General features: G+C 40.0%; 1 protein-coding gene across 1 annotated transcript; it reads right to left on the minus strand.

The window, feature by feature from the left end:
* Window positions 1–4,162: 4,162 nt before the first annotated feature.
* Window positions 4,163–16,639, minus strand: LOC107723153 (tetraspanin-5-like). The gene is made up of 5 exons (XM_016531682.1): window positions 16,295–16,639; window positions 15,297–15,347; window positions 13,838–13,984; window positions 6,496–6,666; window positions 4,163–4,228 (listed from the first exon to the last, which is right to left on the minus strand). Exons 1-5 carry the CDS (start codon window positions 16,373–16,375, stop codon window positions 4,163–4,165), a joined length of 516 nt encoding a protein of 171 aa, XP_016387168.1. The 5' UTR covers window positions 16,376–16,639.
* Between the last annotated feature and the right edge of the window lie 665 nt (window positions 16,640–17,304).

Below are 17,304 nucleotides of genomic sequence, written 5' to 3' on the forward strand. Positions count from 1 at the left end.
GCAAAGTACAATATCCACACCGGTGCAGTGACTGACTGCCACACATACTCCTCAAAACATTAGATTCATCCGCGCTGGAGCCGTGCCAGAGTACAACCCACGCAAGGAAGATAATTCCGCACACAGCTGCAATTGCAGGTTTTCAAACAGAGATGGCGACAAAGAGGCCAAACTTACGGACTGCAGCTTTAACCACAGATGCCGATAAAGAGTTAGTGCGCCTTTAAAAAAAATAGGCTAACATAAAATGTAATTTCATAATTGAAAACATACCTTTAACTTTATATTAAACTTTGTATTTAGTATACAGACAATTCTATAGAAATGCCAGCCATTTCAAAATCCATGATGTAGCAAATGTTATAATGTAAGTTAACGTATAAATAAAAGTGTGTGTTCTTAATATTGTGTTTGTGTGTGTGAGTGTGTAGGCATTAATTTTAACAAATTTTAATATATTAAATATTTAATATAAAAATTGTTCATCATAAATGGTAAAATAACTATTAACTGTAGGCCTACTATAGGCCTACTAGAAGACACAGTTTAACATTTACAAATATATGCAAACTCTCCATTTGAAATATTTGGCATCTGCTCCCTGTCTCCCAATAGACACAATTTTGGTGATAATGGTACTGTTATTCCATTTAAAATTTGGTGCCATAAAGGCTGAATAAGTGGACACTCCCAGTCAGATACAGTGAATAAAAGTACCTCTGTCCTTTTGACATTTCCAGCAAACATTATTATTTGTCAGACCCATTCTATTAAGTCTAAGAGGTGTCAGATAGAACCTGTGTATGATTTTGTACTGTGTAAATTGCCCTCTGGCTTCTCTTACGTATTTACCTGTATTTGGCAAAATTCTTTTCCACTCTTCGTCCCCGATTACAGCCCCAATGTCCTTTTCCCATATTGTCTTTAAATTTGTGCAGCCATTGCTGAACACATGGTTGGTCGTCCTGTAGAATACAAATTTACATATTTAAACTGTTGAATTATGCCCATTAATTTTATACGTATGTGTATAGTAGCCTACAGTATTTGTCAGTGTGAGAAAAGTGAAAAGATGACAGTTCAAAAGTGACCCCTTTTGCTGTGCCTTTGCTCTATGGGACAGAAAGACAGAGTGTCAGTGCCACTGAGCAGTTACTGTAATACTGAGGCCAGGAGATGAGTTCTAATCCTATTTTAATCGTGGTGGGATTAAGAAAACACAGCAGATCCTAATCTGCTCAGATTACCAATGCTGCTTCCAAAAGGAAGAAGAAGGGTTGTATAAGCAAGTGCACTTGAGGTGATTTAGGCATTGCGGTTTCATTCCCAGCAAGGTCTCAAGGTGGACACACCCCTGAAATTTAGTTAAGTGTGTGTGTGTGTGTGTTAAACATTACCAATCTCAAAATTTGTTTCATATTTATACTTTAATGTTAATTGGTGGATTTCAAGGAATAGCCAAATACTTTTTAACAGAACATCATAGTGTTTAATTATACCTCTTAGGGTAAAGATCTATGTTTGTGTTAACTGTGAAATTAATGCAGTTTATTTAACCATAAACCATAAAGACCCAGGCAAAGGTTAATCTGTAAGCGTTGTCACGTGTGTTACAGAATCACTAATAAGTAGTTTATAAATGAATCGTTGTTTGCAATGTTGTTACTGTTCTTGTACAGCTGTAAATTAATATTAATTTCTATTTAATTTTCACAGTTAAATCCTGACCTTCATCAGTTTATCTTTAAAGGGCAGGTACTCTTCGACACCTTGGATGACATCTTTCATATCCTCTAGCGCCATCTAATGTCTACTTAAGACTGCATGAGGAATAATATGCTCACATCTACAACTTTATTAAACACAAGCAAATTTTAAAAGATTGTAACTTATATTAATTTACAAACTTTGTGTACAATGTACAAATTGCAGTATAATTTTAGTAATATTTAATAGCGTAACTGCAGTGAAGTTTTTATGATAAATTTTTAATTCGATTGTATTTTGTAAAAAGGGGGTACAAGGGGGTGAATAATAAGGTTTTATTGTCTTTTAACACTCAATTTCATTAAATATATTAAATTTTATAAAGATTAACATTTAAAAAAACACTGCATGGCATGTGAGCCTTATGTAGGTTCATAATTACATTTTAGAGACAATTAATAACACTTTATTGTTAATAAGTAGTGTCTAGAAAGGAGTCACAGACATAGACACAAGGCTTACCACACAAAAAAAAACATATAAAATTTATTGTTTCCAATACCACCATCTTGGGAAACAATGTAAATGGTTTATTACATTTGTTAAATAAGGTCATGTAAAATTAATATGAAGAAATGACACAGAAACAGGGAAAATAAGAATAAAAACAAAATAGATTTCTGGCCAAATATAAGAAATGCAGATCCATCTCCTTTTCTTTTTCTCAAGTATGCCATTATTGAGACAATATTTATGACCCGTTCACAGCTAGGGCAATAACTATAACGATAAAGTTTTAATAATCTTGCTCAGAAAAACTACATTTTCTGATAATAACAAGATGATTATACAGTATGTTACAATTGCAGCAATTTTAATTTAAATTGTGTTGCTTTTTTTTTTTTGAGAAACTGGAAAAATATGCCAATATTTAATAATATTTTTATGGCACTTCCAGTCAACAATGTACCAAAAGTTTAGGCTATGAGTTTTAAACCAGAGCCAGCATGGGCTAGATTATAAGTGCTAGACAAAAGAGGGATTCGTTTAGACCTGCATATTTTTAATACTAAAACGTCCCTGTTCTCCAGTTTCACTGTGCACATACTGCAAAACCAGTTAAGTGTTTTTACCTTTCACCAAGACTGTCCAATACTTTAATGAACTAAAAACAAACATATTATGATATATTAAGGTTACACACATCAGGAAAGTGTAAAGTGAAAAGGCATTATCACAACCATAGATATTCATTAAATCAGCTTGTGTTTCAAATAATCTCACAAACCCTGTTTTTACAAAAGTCACAAAACCACTATCTAACAGGCTGCAGATTCATTTCACAATCAAAGCAAAACATTCTCGTCATCTTTCATGATTTCAGAAATATTTCATGATTCAATATCATACATATGGGTGAATCTCATTCATAACAATAAGTCCCAATTATAGTCCATCCCTTTTATATTTATGCATTTGGCAGATGCTTTAATCAAAATCATTAAATTCTCCAATTTCTCTAAATTCTAAGATAACAATTATATTAAGCCTATTTTGTACCATCAAGATTTTTCGGTACAATTACCAATAGTTTTTTTGCAATTCACAACTCACTGTATTGAAAATTATACCGTCTGGAATCTGGATTTTTTTTTTTTATTAAAATTCTCAGAAATTAAAGAGAATACAACAAATACTCCCATATAAATATTTTATGAAATTAATTAAATAATAAAAATACAGGTGCATCTCAACAAATTAGAATACTTCATAAGACCAATAAAAAAAACATTTTTAGTGAATTGTTGGCCTTCTGGAAAGTATGTTCATTTTACTGTACATGTACTCAATACTTGGTAGGGGCTCCTTTTGCTTTAATTACTGCCTCAATTCGGCGTGGCATGGAGGTGATCAGTTTGTGGCACTGCTGAGGTGGCATGGAAGCCCAGGTTTCTTTGACAGTGGCCTTCAGCTCATCTGCATTTTTTTGTACTTGAAGGATTAAAAGCAAATCAAAGCAAAACATGAAGATGTCGCTGTACATTGAAATATAAAGGAGGTATGTGAATGGAATCCCTCACTGGTTGCTAGGATACTGTGATGACAATGTGCCAACCCTGCTGCTGACTGACAGAGAAATGGAGGATCTGTCTGCAGAACGGCTCGAGTGCTTCAGGTGAACAAACTGGAGGATGAAAAACAGATGTTAGTAAGATGTGACAATGTCTACCTGCTCATTACCATCAAACTCACAGCTTAAGAAAACAAGATTTCATCCAGTGTGCTTGTTATGAGTTGGGACTGAAACCGCATTAAACCAAACAGGTGTTTGCTACCAGTCTAAATGAATAAAAAAGATGGTTTTAATAAATGGTTTCATTGTTAGTCTTGTGTTGTGACTCTAATCAAAATGCAGATCTCATGACGGGTGTAGTTCTTTTATCAGGGATGTTCCTTACCAGCTCTCCCTGACCGCCTCAATGTCACTCAGAAGATTCTGTGCCAGGCAGATCCCAAATATCTAGAAGCAGGGAAAAGGTTTTTATATCAGGCGAAACAAAACGACACTGAATTAATCATCACTGTGTTTGACATGTGGCTTCCTGGACATTATTAAATCTAATGCAAAATTCAATTCTAAACTATTATATGCTCTAAAGAGGACACAGCTGTCTATAAATCAATAAAATAACCACGCTTGGCAGATTGCATTTCGGTTGTAAATTCGAAGGACAGCTGCTGAAATGAAAGAGCACTCACAAGACACTGGAGATAAATTAAGACAATGGGTTTTAATGCATCAGAGGGCCCTGTTTATTAAATTGTTAGGGAGCGTAAGCTATATCAAAGCTCCAACGCTACCTTTCAAAAGTTTGGGGAGAATTAGTAAGACGCTTACAGAAGCTGCATTTATTTGATCAAAAAAGCAGTAAAAACAATAATACTGTGAAATATTGTTACAATTGAAAATAACTATAAAACAATGTTTTTTTGCTCAAGAAAATGTTGAATGTTGAAAGTGTTGCTTAACATGTTCGTGGAAACCGTGATAGGTTACCTTTTTTCCCAGTATCCTTTGATTAATAGAAAATTCAAAAGATCAGCATTTGAACTAGAATTCTTTTGTAACAGTAAAAATGTCTTTACTTGGGTTGTGCTGATAGACCAAAGTATCGTGTATCAACGATAGTCCGAGATATCGCCTGTGGTTGATGCCTTTGACAGTATCAAGATTATTATTTTTATTAGGCTAGTATTATTATCTAATTAATATTAGGGCTTATTTGTGTCATCAAATTTATTTTTACACATTTTTACAGTGTTGCGCATTATAACCAATCACACACGATTCGGTTGAGCTTATGAATGCAATGGCCAATCAGAAGCGTTCAGATGAGTCCTCGCTGAAATACCAGAGTTTTGTAGTTCAGTGCTCTCTCGCGAATCCTCTCATCATAAACAACAAAGTGCAGATGTATGTGTGATGCAAGTTTAAGATGTAGCATAACTGATTATAATGGGAGTGTTTTTTTAAGTGCATAAACTCACGCTAGACTTAAAGGGATAGTTCACCCCAAAATGAAAATTCTGTCATTAATTACTTACCCTCATGTCGTTCCAAACCCGTAAGACCTCCGTTCATCTTCAGAACACAAATTAAGATATTTTTGATGGAATCTGAGAGATCTCTGACCCTCCTATAGACAGCAAGGGTCCTTACACGATCAAGGTCCAGAAACGTAGCAAGGAGATCGTTAAAATAGTTCATGTGACATCAGTGGTTTAACCATAATTTAACGAAGCTACGAGAATACTTTTTGTGCGCAAAGAAAACAAAAATAACGACTTTATTCAACAATTCGTCTCCTCCGTGTCACCCTATAGCGCCATTTTGGAGAGTATCACATACGTAAACAACGTATGCAATGTATATACGCGGATACGCCGTTTACGTTCAGATCAAAGCGCAAACAACGTAAGCAGCGCATCCACGTACAGTGCTGCTGACACAGAACAGCATACGTTGTTTACGTATGTGATACTCTCCAAAATGGAGGAGGAGACGAATTGTTGAATGAAGTCTTTATTTTGGTTTTATTTACGCACAAAAAGTATTCTCGTAGCTTTGAGAGTAATTAATGAGGAATTCTATTTCAAATGAATAATTGATGACAGAATTTTCATCTATCCCTTTAAGATGATGTTCTTTGATGATGTAAATGTTCTTCGCTCGTTTTCTGTAGCTGCTGTTTGTATAACTGAGGTAATGTAAGCATTATAATTAGTAACTTACAATGTTTTTATTAAATTGTGATCATGTTAATTACAAATTCACGCATATTAAAAATATTTTATGACATGACATCCATAAGCTACTTGACAAAAAAGATATAATGTGTAGATTACACTAACATTAGGCTGCTTTTAGCTGTACCTTGGAGTTGGTTCACTCTCTGGCTATGATAATAATAATTAAATAAATTAGCACGATGATATTGTGTATCGGTGATCTCACAGGCTGACGATAGGATGATATGACTATGAAGCATATCGCCCAACACTCTTTACTGTCACTTTTACACATTTTAATCCATCCTCTGATTTTTATTATACCAGCAAAATAAACAGAAACATTTCAGAAGGGCATACTTATTGATTTAGACTTATGTTTGCACATTAAATTGCCATTACCACAAAAAAGTAACTTTACCTTAAAAAAAAAAATAAATAAAAAAAAATAAACACTTTTCTTGGTTTGGTTTTATGCGTGTGCCAGTGTGTACTTACATAATCTTGTGTGAAGTCGATGAGATTCTGTAGGTCAATGTCATCTCTGTATGCTCTAATATTGTTGTTGATGAAGAACTTGAGCTGGTCTTTAATCCAGTCCTTAAAGACAAACGCCAAGACTCCCGCGGTCAACTCCAGGAAAAATATGATTCCCAGAAAAACGGAAAACTGCGGAAGAGGACAGCAGAGTTCTGGTTACACAACTCATGATGGATAATATCAGCTTTAAAGGTCTCCAATAAATCAAGAATGTGTTAAATTCCCACAGCAGATTAAACGAAGTGATTTTTTTCTGGTTTATGATTCCTAACCCTGCCAACATCCCTCGAAACATTTACAGAGAAATTCACATTTTTTAGAGATGACGCAGTTCTCCTCATTTCCCATCTCAAAACAGTCACATTTTCACAACATTCATCTCCTACTGCACACACAATGTTTTATACAAGTACAGTGAGCAATGATTTGTCACTGTGACCGCAATGAATACTTCCCGACTGACATCACAGTTCATCTGGTGTTTCCAGATGTTTTAAGAAAGCCTCCGTTACCCTACAGAGGAAACGGGCCTCTTGTAATACTTTCGCAACACCATTCTTGACATTCCCACAAAGCTCTCACAGCATCCTCTCATATGAAAGGAGTAACACAGACCCCCAGAACCTGCGTGAGAGGAAGTTCACACACTTTCAAACCACATTCAAACCAGTCAATCTTACCTACCTACGTAGCTACCCATATCCAGCCATTCAAAAATGTGATTAACCACCTGCACTCTCTATTCACATATGTCTGCACACGGCTGAGATAAGCATTTTGTTTACAGTATTTGCAAAGCAGCATTGTATTAGTTTTATCTCAAACATTCAGGTTAGGGATCAAGTATTAAACTTTTGCAATGAATTCAGCTCAACCACTTCATATACAGTACAATACAGACTCCATTCAAATTTTCTTTGTAAATAATTTCAGCTTTGGGTTTAAAGTCTGATCATGTTGAATTGTCATTTTAAAATATTGCCTTTAATAATCTAACAGGCAGTCTATACATCGTTGTAATATTTGCAAACTAAACTAATTATCCTTCTTTCTTGTATTTATTTGCATAGCCCTACTTTTTTATCATTTAGGTTGTTCAAGGTTCTTTATAGAGCAAAAAAAATATTTATATTATTAAAATGGTTCTTAGAATTCTTTAGATTATTAAAATGATAAAAATGGTTCTTTTAAGAATTGATCTTGTAAGAATCTTCCCACAGAACCTTTTTGGGTTTCTATGTCATCACTGTGAAAATCCTCTTCTGGAACCTTTACTTTTAATGTGTACATTGCAAAACAGGACACAGAAACGCATTGTGTAAAACACATCATCATGTAGATAAGATGTGTGCCATGACAACAAGTTCAAGGCACTTACGCCAAACCAAAGACTGAAACTTTAAATGTACCTAAAGCTTTAGCACAATCCTTTTACTGCCTTACAAATACTGGAATGGAGTGCTGCACTGATGACAAAATTTTGTAGAACCTGGAAAAATTTGCATCACCCTGATTCCCTTGAGGAAAAACTCAATACGATTTTTCCATAGGCAGTTTTTCCAAGTGGGTATTACTGATGATTTCTTATGAAAATATCTTGGGCTTGTGTTAACCACACACCTTATTTCAGGCTTTTAACCAAAAACCTATTCAAAAACCCATTGACTTCGGAACGATAGAACGCTCCGGTTACTGACGTAACCTCGGTTCCCTGAGATAAGGGAACGAGCGTTGTGTATGGCAAAACTCCTGTTTTACTCTGTACTGAAGCCTGATTTGTTCACGTTTGTGTAGCTGCTGAGGCACCATACATGAAGGCTCCACAGCTCCGGCCGGGGATGCCAAATCATGCCTTTCGCCTGCGAGAGAAGGTTCCCCCTCAGCGGAATGGGCCACGGGGCTGCAGCTGAGAGTGGCACTAGCTCCGGGAACCAGGCCTGGTTCCTCCAGAGCGGGGCCACTAGGAGGAGAGAGCACTTGGTCTCCCTGACCCGCCTGACGACCTGAGGAATCAGGACGATCAGGGGAAAAGCATATAGGCGAGCACTGGGCCAATCGTGGGCCAGAGCATCTCGCTGTATTGAAAAATATGTTGGGCAGTGAGTGTTGTCTTCTGAGGCAAAGAGGTTGACCTCTGCCTTCCCAAAGACTGACCAGATCTCTTGAACCATTTGAGGGTGTAACGCCCATTCGCCCGGGGCTACCTTGCCTCTGGACAGCATGTCTGTGCCAAGGTTCAATCTGCCCGGCCCATGAACCACCCTTAGCGAGAGGAGCGCCCTGTGTGCCCAAAAGAGGAGGCGACGAGCCATCCTGCAAAGAGTGTGTGACCTGAGACCACCTTGATGATTGATATAAGCCACCACCGTCATGCTGTCCGACCGGACCAAGACGTGGTGCCCTTTCAAGGCCGGAAGGAAGGTTTTCAGGGCTAAGAAAACTGCCAACATCTCTAGGCAGTTGATATGCAGGCGTTGCTCCGGGGCTGACCAGGAGCCGAACGCCGGATTGCCCTCCAGCAGGGCGCCCCAACCGGAGTTGGAGGCGTCTGTCGTGACTACCTTCCTTTTGGAGCTCGTGCCTAACCTCATTCCTGTTTGGAACAGGTAAGAGGTCGTCCAGGGGGCCACCGCCTTGACACAGCGGTGGTTTACCATGACAGGAAGCTGCCCCAGGCGCCAAGTGTGGGGTGGAATGCGGGCCTTGAGCCAAAACTGAAGGGGTCGCATGTGAAGCAGGCCCAGAGAAATCACAGAGGCAGCGGCCGCCATGAGGCCAAGCAACTTCTGAAAAACCTTTAGGGGGCATGTCATCCCCGGTTTGAGGGATGCCACCAATCGCTGAATAGTCAGGGATCGTTCCGGCGTAACCCATGCCCGCATTTGGGCGGAGTCTAAACTCTTGTGCGGGTTGATGATCAACCCAAGGCGCTCCAAGTGGCTGAGTAACAGCTCTCTGTGGGCAGCCAACTCCCATTCTGTTCTGGCTAGAACCAGCCAATCGTCGAGGTAGTTCAAACACGGATTCCCATCGGTCTCAGAGGTGAAAGAGCCGTGTCTACGCACTTCGTGAAAGTGCGCGGGGCCAGAGACAGTCCAAACGGAAGGACTGTGTACTGATAGGCCACTCCCTCGAAAGCGAATCTCAAGAACGGTCTGTGATGGGGGGCTATGTGAATGTGAAAGTATGCATCTTTCAGATCCACAGTCAAAAGCCTGTCCTCGGGGCAAATGTGCGCGAGGATCTGTTTTATGGTTAACACCTTGAACGACCGGCGCATAAGCGAGTGGTTCAGATGCCTGAGATTCAGAATGGGTCTGAGCCCGCCATCTTTCTTTGGGACGAGGAAGTAGCGGCTGAAAAAGCCCGACTCGCTGTTCGCTGAGGGCACTATTTCCACAGCGCCTTTTGCAAGCAACGTCTGCACCTCCTGTTGGAGAACGAGCGCTTTGTTGTCCGGAACAGAAGTTTGGATGACGCCTGTGAAGCGAGGTGGCCTGCGAGCGAATTGGCGCGAGTAACCTCGTCAAATTGTTTTTAAAACCCAACCCGATACTCCCGGAATGGCTGCCCAAGCCGTGAAACGGGAGGCGAGAGGGTTTATTCTTTCGAATGAGAGCATGCCAAGAAGTGACGGGGAACTCGCATTCAAGAGAGTGAGAGAGAGATTTCTTATTAAAGAAATTGACAAAAATCTAAAAGACACTCATGATCAATCTCTAAAAATACACTTTGACCTCCAAAATAAACTCCAATGCTACTCAACCCTAAACAGAACGACTAAATTTGCCAATTATTTATTGATTAAACCATTTAAAGAAAGACAAATCCTCTCCAAATACAGATTAAGTAACCATGATTTAGAAATAGAGAGAGGAAGACATAGACAAACATGGACAGAGCAAGAGCAGAGGATCTGTAGACACTGTGATCTACAGCAAATAGAGAACGAGAAACACTTTCTGCTGATCTGTCCTAAATATCACAATGTGAGGGGAACATTTCTCCCCAGATTTGAAGCCCTGATCCCATCATTTACTGAACTTAGTGATACTGAGAAAATGCCCTTTTTACTTGGAGAAGATGACAACACAGCTGCACTAGCTGCTAAATATGTGAGAAAATGCCCTTTTTACTTGAAGATAACAACACAGCTGCACTAGCTGCTAAATATGTATTAACCATTCACAATGTTAGATGTTGACATGATTAACTCGATACTGAATTACTTTTTCTTTTCATTTATTTAGATGGATTTTATTTATTATTATTTATGTTGTTGTTATATATATGTTAATGCTTTGGCAACATTATGTTACACAGTCATGCTAATAAAGCTTAACTGAATTGAATTGAGAGAGAGTGAAGAGAAATTTTGCTCTTTATTGTATGTGGGTCCGCTATCACAGCGGTAAAACATTCAGGTACGTGCTGCACCTGCAGGGCGTGACCCGCTAGAAATGAAACTCCATTGCTCAGAGGTTCTCGGAGGGATGGAGAATGAAAACGAGCTGTTTTTCGGGGCGTTCCAGCCGAGGCAAGAACAGAGCCCCTCCTCTTTCTCTCTGGCGCACAAGGACGACTTAGGCGGCTCGGGGTCCAGCACAACTCGTGGGCGGGGACCTTGACGCTTCGGGAAGGGGAAGCGTTTTGCCGTCCGGGAGCGCTGTTGCAGCTCAGGCTCTGATTTTCGTTGGAGCTGAGGCTGCGCTGGCTTTGCAGGCTGAGTGGCGGGGTTCTTCTGGCAGCTCACAGCCACGGGGCCAGAGCGTCTGGGGAGGAAGTGATGCAGCACTTGCGACATCTTCTGAGCCTCCAAAAACCTCTCTGCAAACCCATCCACAGCGGTGCCTAACAGCCCCTTCGGCGAGACTGGTGAGTCGAGGAAGGCCATTTTCTCAGCGTCCCTGATCTCAGTAAGGTTTAACCATAGGTGGGGCTCCAGCACCACCAGACTGGCCATGGTCTTGCTGATCGCCTGCGCCGTTGCTTTCGTGGCCCGCAGAGCTAGATCTGTCGCTGTGCGCATCTCCTTGAAAGCCTCCTGGTGTTCTCGGCCAGACTCGTCCATGCCGTGGAGAAGCTTGGCTTGAAACACCTGGAAAACTGCCATTGTATGCAGCGCCGAACCGGCCTGGCCGGCTGCTGCATAAGCCCTGTTGGTGAGCGCTGAGGTGGTCCTGCAGGGCTTAGATAGATGTGCTGCATGGGCCTTCAATGCAAGGGCAGATGGCGGGCACAGAAGAGCAGCAACCGCTTCCTCCAGAAGGGGGATCTTGCAGTATCCCTTGTCATCAGCTCCATCAACGGTGGTGAGAGCTGCTGCTGTAGAGGGATTTACCCGAGCCGAGTAGGGGGCGCGCCACGTCTTGGTGAGCTCATCATGAACTGCAGGCAAGAATGGGGCGGGGCGTTGGCGAGAGGACTGTTGACAGCTTCCCGGCAGGTACCACTCGTCCAACAGGCCGTGGGCGGGCTCTCCCGGAGTCGACTACTCGAGGCCCATGTCCTCCACCGCCTTTGACAGGACGCGGATGAGTTCGGCGTCCGGCTTCGGCCTTGGAGCTTGAGAGGGGGGAGGGACTTCAGGCTCATCGGCGGAATTTCCACACTCTTCTGTGTCAGATGCCGCCAAAGACATGTAGTCGTCAGCAATAACGTCCTCGCTGACAGCGTCCTCTTCAGACACGCCGAATGAAACCAAGCCGCTCGCAACCGAGGAGGGGCGCTGGTCATCTTGTGTGAAGCACACCGGCAAGGCGAGAGAACAAGGGGAGGGCGGGGCCCGCGGGCGTTGAGACAAAGCTCTGACAAAGACAAAGCTCTGACAAAGACCCGCTGCCCCGCTGTTTCTTTCTCTTAGGAGAGAAAGGAAACGGGAGGGCTGAGCGAGGTATCACATGCAAGGCTCCTCGCGGCACGACATTTGCAACAACGCGCGCGGAGAAATTTGCTCTTTAGGAATACTCCACTTGCTCTTCAAGCGCCGGATGGCCGCAGCGAGTCTTCGCTGCTTCGGGCGTCTTCGACGGCGGCGAGCAGAGCTGGAGCTTCTTCCTCTGCTTCTTTCTCTCGGCTTCTTCCAGAGTCAGCGAAGAGATGATCCTCATCGTTGAAGGAGCATGACAGACCTGCCAACCTTGGAAAATTTTTTTGAGTACCATCAGTGTGGCTCGGGGAGTGGGAGGGTTTGGGGGGTTTGCGAGATTTAATTAAAAAAAAAAATTTATAGGTTAATAATCAGGGTCTGCACTCAGTTTGTGATATTCCTGTTATACAGTATTTCAGAGTAAACAATGCAACAATACAGTTAGCCCACGGTTCAATAAATATCTCAGTTTTTAAAAATTTTTACCACAGTTTTTGGTTTAGTTCTTTTTTGCTATTTTTAAATGCGATTTTAAAAAAGTAGTATTATTTTTATGGATTGGCCATTATTTAGTGCTATGAACACATGTAATGTGTGTTTCATTCACACTGGATGCGCAGAAAATCCACATATACATTATAGAAGAAATAGAACTCCAGACGCTCCAGGAAATTTCTAATATGGACAAAAACAGCCAGCTATCCCTAACTGAATGAAAGACAGAAACACTTTGAATGATGACATTCAAAAAGAACATTAAGATAATAAACACTGTACTGCGACAATGCAGAGGTTAAAGCAAAAAAAAAAATTTTACTGAATTTTTCCTCAGCCAAACCCCAGTCCACAGCCATACCCGTCACAGATGTCGTTTGGAATTGGTAAAATGTGCTTGGAAAAAAATATGATCAGAATATCAACTTGCATAATTATGCATGCACTGTATTTTTCCTCTTCTGCTGTCGAGATAATGCAAGGAATGCTGTGATTGGTTGTCAAGGCAGCCAATTAGAATTTAGCAGCCTAGTGTCTGATTGGCTGGAATTATGGCATATTGTAGCGCTGTGTTGAGCAAGCGAGCTGTTGGCATTTAGAGAGCACTGAGGGCTTGATTTTCGTGCGCTCGAAATACTTTCTTCTTTGCGAGACAAATATTTTCTCCACAAAACTCAGTTCGCGCGCATGCAAAACGCACTTTTGCGCGCTCAAAATATGATCTTTCGCGCACAGAATTGCGGCAGAGATGTAATCCCATACACGTAAATATGTGTGTTAAATCAGTTGGAGTGAGTCCATGAACCAGACAATGGACACTCATGCTTTACTTAATATTCAGAGCATAAAATATTTATGGTGGATGGAAGGTGTGCTAAGTAAATATTGCTCAAAATGTCTGCTTGAACTCACTGGTAAAAAGAAAACATAACATACAAACTTAAGTAGAAAGGCGTTTTCTCTCAGAGCACCGATGCATCCTGCGAAGCCGAGCACGAACATCACTCCACCCACCACGAGAAACAGCCACACTGGATCAAACCCGCCCAGATCTGTGATGGAGGATATGTTGGAGAGAACCCCCTGATGGAAATACAAATGGGAACAAAACTGAGAATAAATAAATATAGCTGCAAGCAGCAATTAAGCAACCAAGCACAACAGAGGTAAAATGAAGAGCTAAGGAGCTGTCTTTAGTTACTCCAACCTTGCTTCTGGAGAGCTACCTTCCTGCAGACTTAAGTTCCAACCCTGCTTCAGCACACCTGTCTATAATAAAGTAGCCCTGAACACCTTGATTAGCTGGTTCAGGTGTGTTTGAGCTTTTAAAATATCTTTTGACCAGTAGGTGGCACTGTGTCGAAATTACTCATGTGCCCTCAGGTCTTGCTTGTTAGAAGTTTGGCCAGTATCCATTAAAGCATTGTGGAGATATAGCCTCATGTCCATTTTTGCAACACTTTGTCAAATTTGTTAGCGCGCTTTACAAAAATGGTTTGAAAATTGGACAAACCGTCTAGGACGAGTTGGAAAAAGTTGTTTTTTTGAAAAATTTCACATTGCGAAAAATCTTGGCCCATAGAAATGTACATTGCATTCGTCTTGATATGTGCCAAGGAATCAGAGGAAAAAGGAATTTTGCTTTCAGACCTTACGATTCAAAAGTTATTAGCAGAAACATGAGTGCAAATTTGGCCTGTTGGTGGCACTACAGAGTTTGAGCTAGAGACTCCAACTTCGCTGTGGTTAATGATGAGACTGACCTCTTTCTGTGTGCCAAATTTCATATCATTCCCACAATCAGTTCTATAAGATTCATAAAATTCGTAACTACGCTAAAGCGTTTGTAAAAACAGCATTTTACTACAAAATTCGAAATAGTCCACACTCAAAATGTCTGACATAGGAAAATTGGGTATCGGTTGATTAGGTATGCCGCTCTGAATCTAACTTATGATTTTTGGTCAAACATTTTAGAAATTATAAATAAAAAAATGTATTATATATATATATTATATATTTTGACCAGTAGGTGGTCAAAATGCTGAAACTACTCATGTGCCCTCAGGTCATTGAGATGAGAATTGAGATAGAGACTCCAGATTTGCTATGGTTAATATTGAGACTGTCCTCTGTGTGCCAAATTTCACAACTTTCTATGTGATTCTATGAACATTCTATTCTATGTTTCTAAGTGGTTCTATGGGCTGCCATAGACTTCCCGAGCAGAAGAAGAAGAAGCGGAAGAATAATAATAAGAAAACTAACAGATACAATAGATGCCTAAGCACCTTCGATGCTTGGCCCCTAATAATAATTTCAGTTTAATTAGACCAAGATCTCACTTAAATAGATTCATATATGAAGTGTTTGTAAAAAGATGGGCTTCACTCACCTTCTCACTCCAGGCCCACAGAGCCACGGACAAGAACGCCGCCCCCAGCAGCTAAAAAGTGTATATTAGCATAAGCATAATAAATTATAAATGATGTATTTTAGCATAAGCACTATAAATTACCTTTGAAATTTTGTTTGTGGTTAAGTACATATTTTTATAGATTTTTATTATGGCAAAAAACCACCTGACACATGGGTTGTGGCTCAAAACCAAGTTGGCTGCCTGCGTAGACAGCATGATTGCAACAGCTGACAGCATTTTTGGCCATCATAAGCATGTTAGGACCGTTCAAACCTCGTTTTCTTCACATTATATATGCATTTGGAACGTTTTAACAGCATTTCTGTTTTCGAGCATTTTAGCAGCATTTGTTAGCAGCATAAAGAGAGTTTGGAACGTCTGAACATTATTTCTAGTAACATAAGAGCATCCGGAATGTTCTAAATGCATTTCTGGACCTCATAAGCGCTTTTGGAATGTTCAAACTGCAATTCTGGCCAAGATAAGCTCCCTTTGGAATATTCTCTCACACACACACACACACACACACATACACATATACATACATATATATATATTTGTAGCATGGCATGCCTTAAATCAGCCTCCGTACATTCAACACAAATTGGGGTTTCATAGGTGAATTTAGAACGTTCGACAGCATTTGGCCACCATAAACGCGTTTGAAACGTTCGACACACACACACACATACACATATACATATACATACATATATATATATATATATATATTTGTAGCATGGCATTCAACACAAATTGGGGTTTCATAGGTGAATTTAGAACGTTCGACAGCATTTGGCCACCATAAACGCGTTTGAAACGTTCGACAATGCTGTAGGTAGGCAGCTTACTAGGTTTTGAGGCACGGCCAATGTGTCAGACACCTAGAGGTTGTTTTAATGCAAATCCCAGGCGACAAAATGCAAGACTGTACATTCACAGCTCGCCCATAATGTCAAAAATGCATAACTCACCCAAAATATAATATTAAATCCAAATATGAAGTATTTGATGCAACAGCCCACTTCGTGCACGTTGAAATGTTTTCCTGACATACTTGCGTTTGATAAAACAGAGAAATTCCTCCCGGTGATTCTTAGTGATGAAGAAAAAAATCGCCCACCGACTGGAAAGCTCGCTTCTTTACACCATATTTATGACATTTCTACAGATTGGCAGGCAATGCCACTCTGGGCTTTCCTATTCCGCCGAAATCAGTAATTTGTCTATTCGAAAAACACAGAAAAATTATTGATAAAAAAACAATTACAGAGAATAACGGGACGAGCGCTCCTCTGCAAATAAAGATTGAGAGTCACTTCCGGCTAAGTGAATTATGTCATAATACGATTTTTCAAAATAAAGGTTCCATAATTACAGCTACTTGGCTATATTGGCAAAAAAGAAAAAACATCGGCGTATGGGTTTATGGGGCCACTTTTAAAATATCAATATCAATAATAATAATAGCTTCATGACTATTATAGTCTACAGAATTATTATGATATATGTAAAAATAAGTACAATATGCGTAGTTTAATACACGATGTGATACATATTAAAATCATCTAGAATATATTATTACTTTATTTTTTACTTATGCTTTAAAATTGTGTAAAGAGAAATTTCAAAGTCTAATTGTCAGTTGCAGCAGTATCACTTCAGAAAAAAAAAACTTGAGACTCAAAATCATGGCATCTATATAGGGTAATTTTTCAAGGCAAAGATGATCTTCTGAGGTGCATGTGACTGTAGTATCACGTTATTTACTGTCTCTTTAACATATAATTTGAACATTAAATTAATCACAATTTAACTGCCACTGTAGAGCAGCAGTTTACAATACCACACCCATATCACAAAGCCAGGGCTGTAATTTCAAAATAAGAGTCACCGAACCCTGAGACCCATTTGTAAAAATAAACAGCATCCTGTTGTGAAATGAACTTTAAGCAATAATTTTAGTCAGTAACATTAGTAATTA

The sequence above is a fragment of the Sinocyclocheilus rhinocerous genome, unplaced genomic scaffold (genome assembly GCF_001515625.1).
Source record: "Sinocyclocheilus rhinocerous isolate Xijiao unplaced genomic scaffold, SAMN03320098_v1.1 scaffold1325, whole genome shotgun sequence".
In the NCBI taxonomy this organism is placed as follows: Eukaryota; Metazoa; Chordata; class Actinopteri; order Cypriniformes; family Cyprinidae; genus Sinocyclocheilus; species Sinocyclocheilus rhinocerous.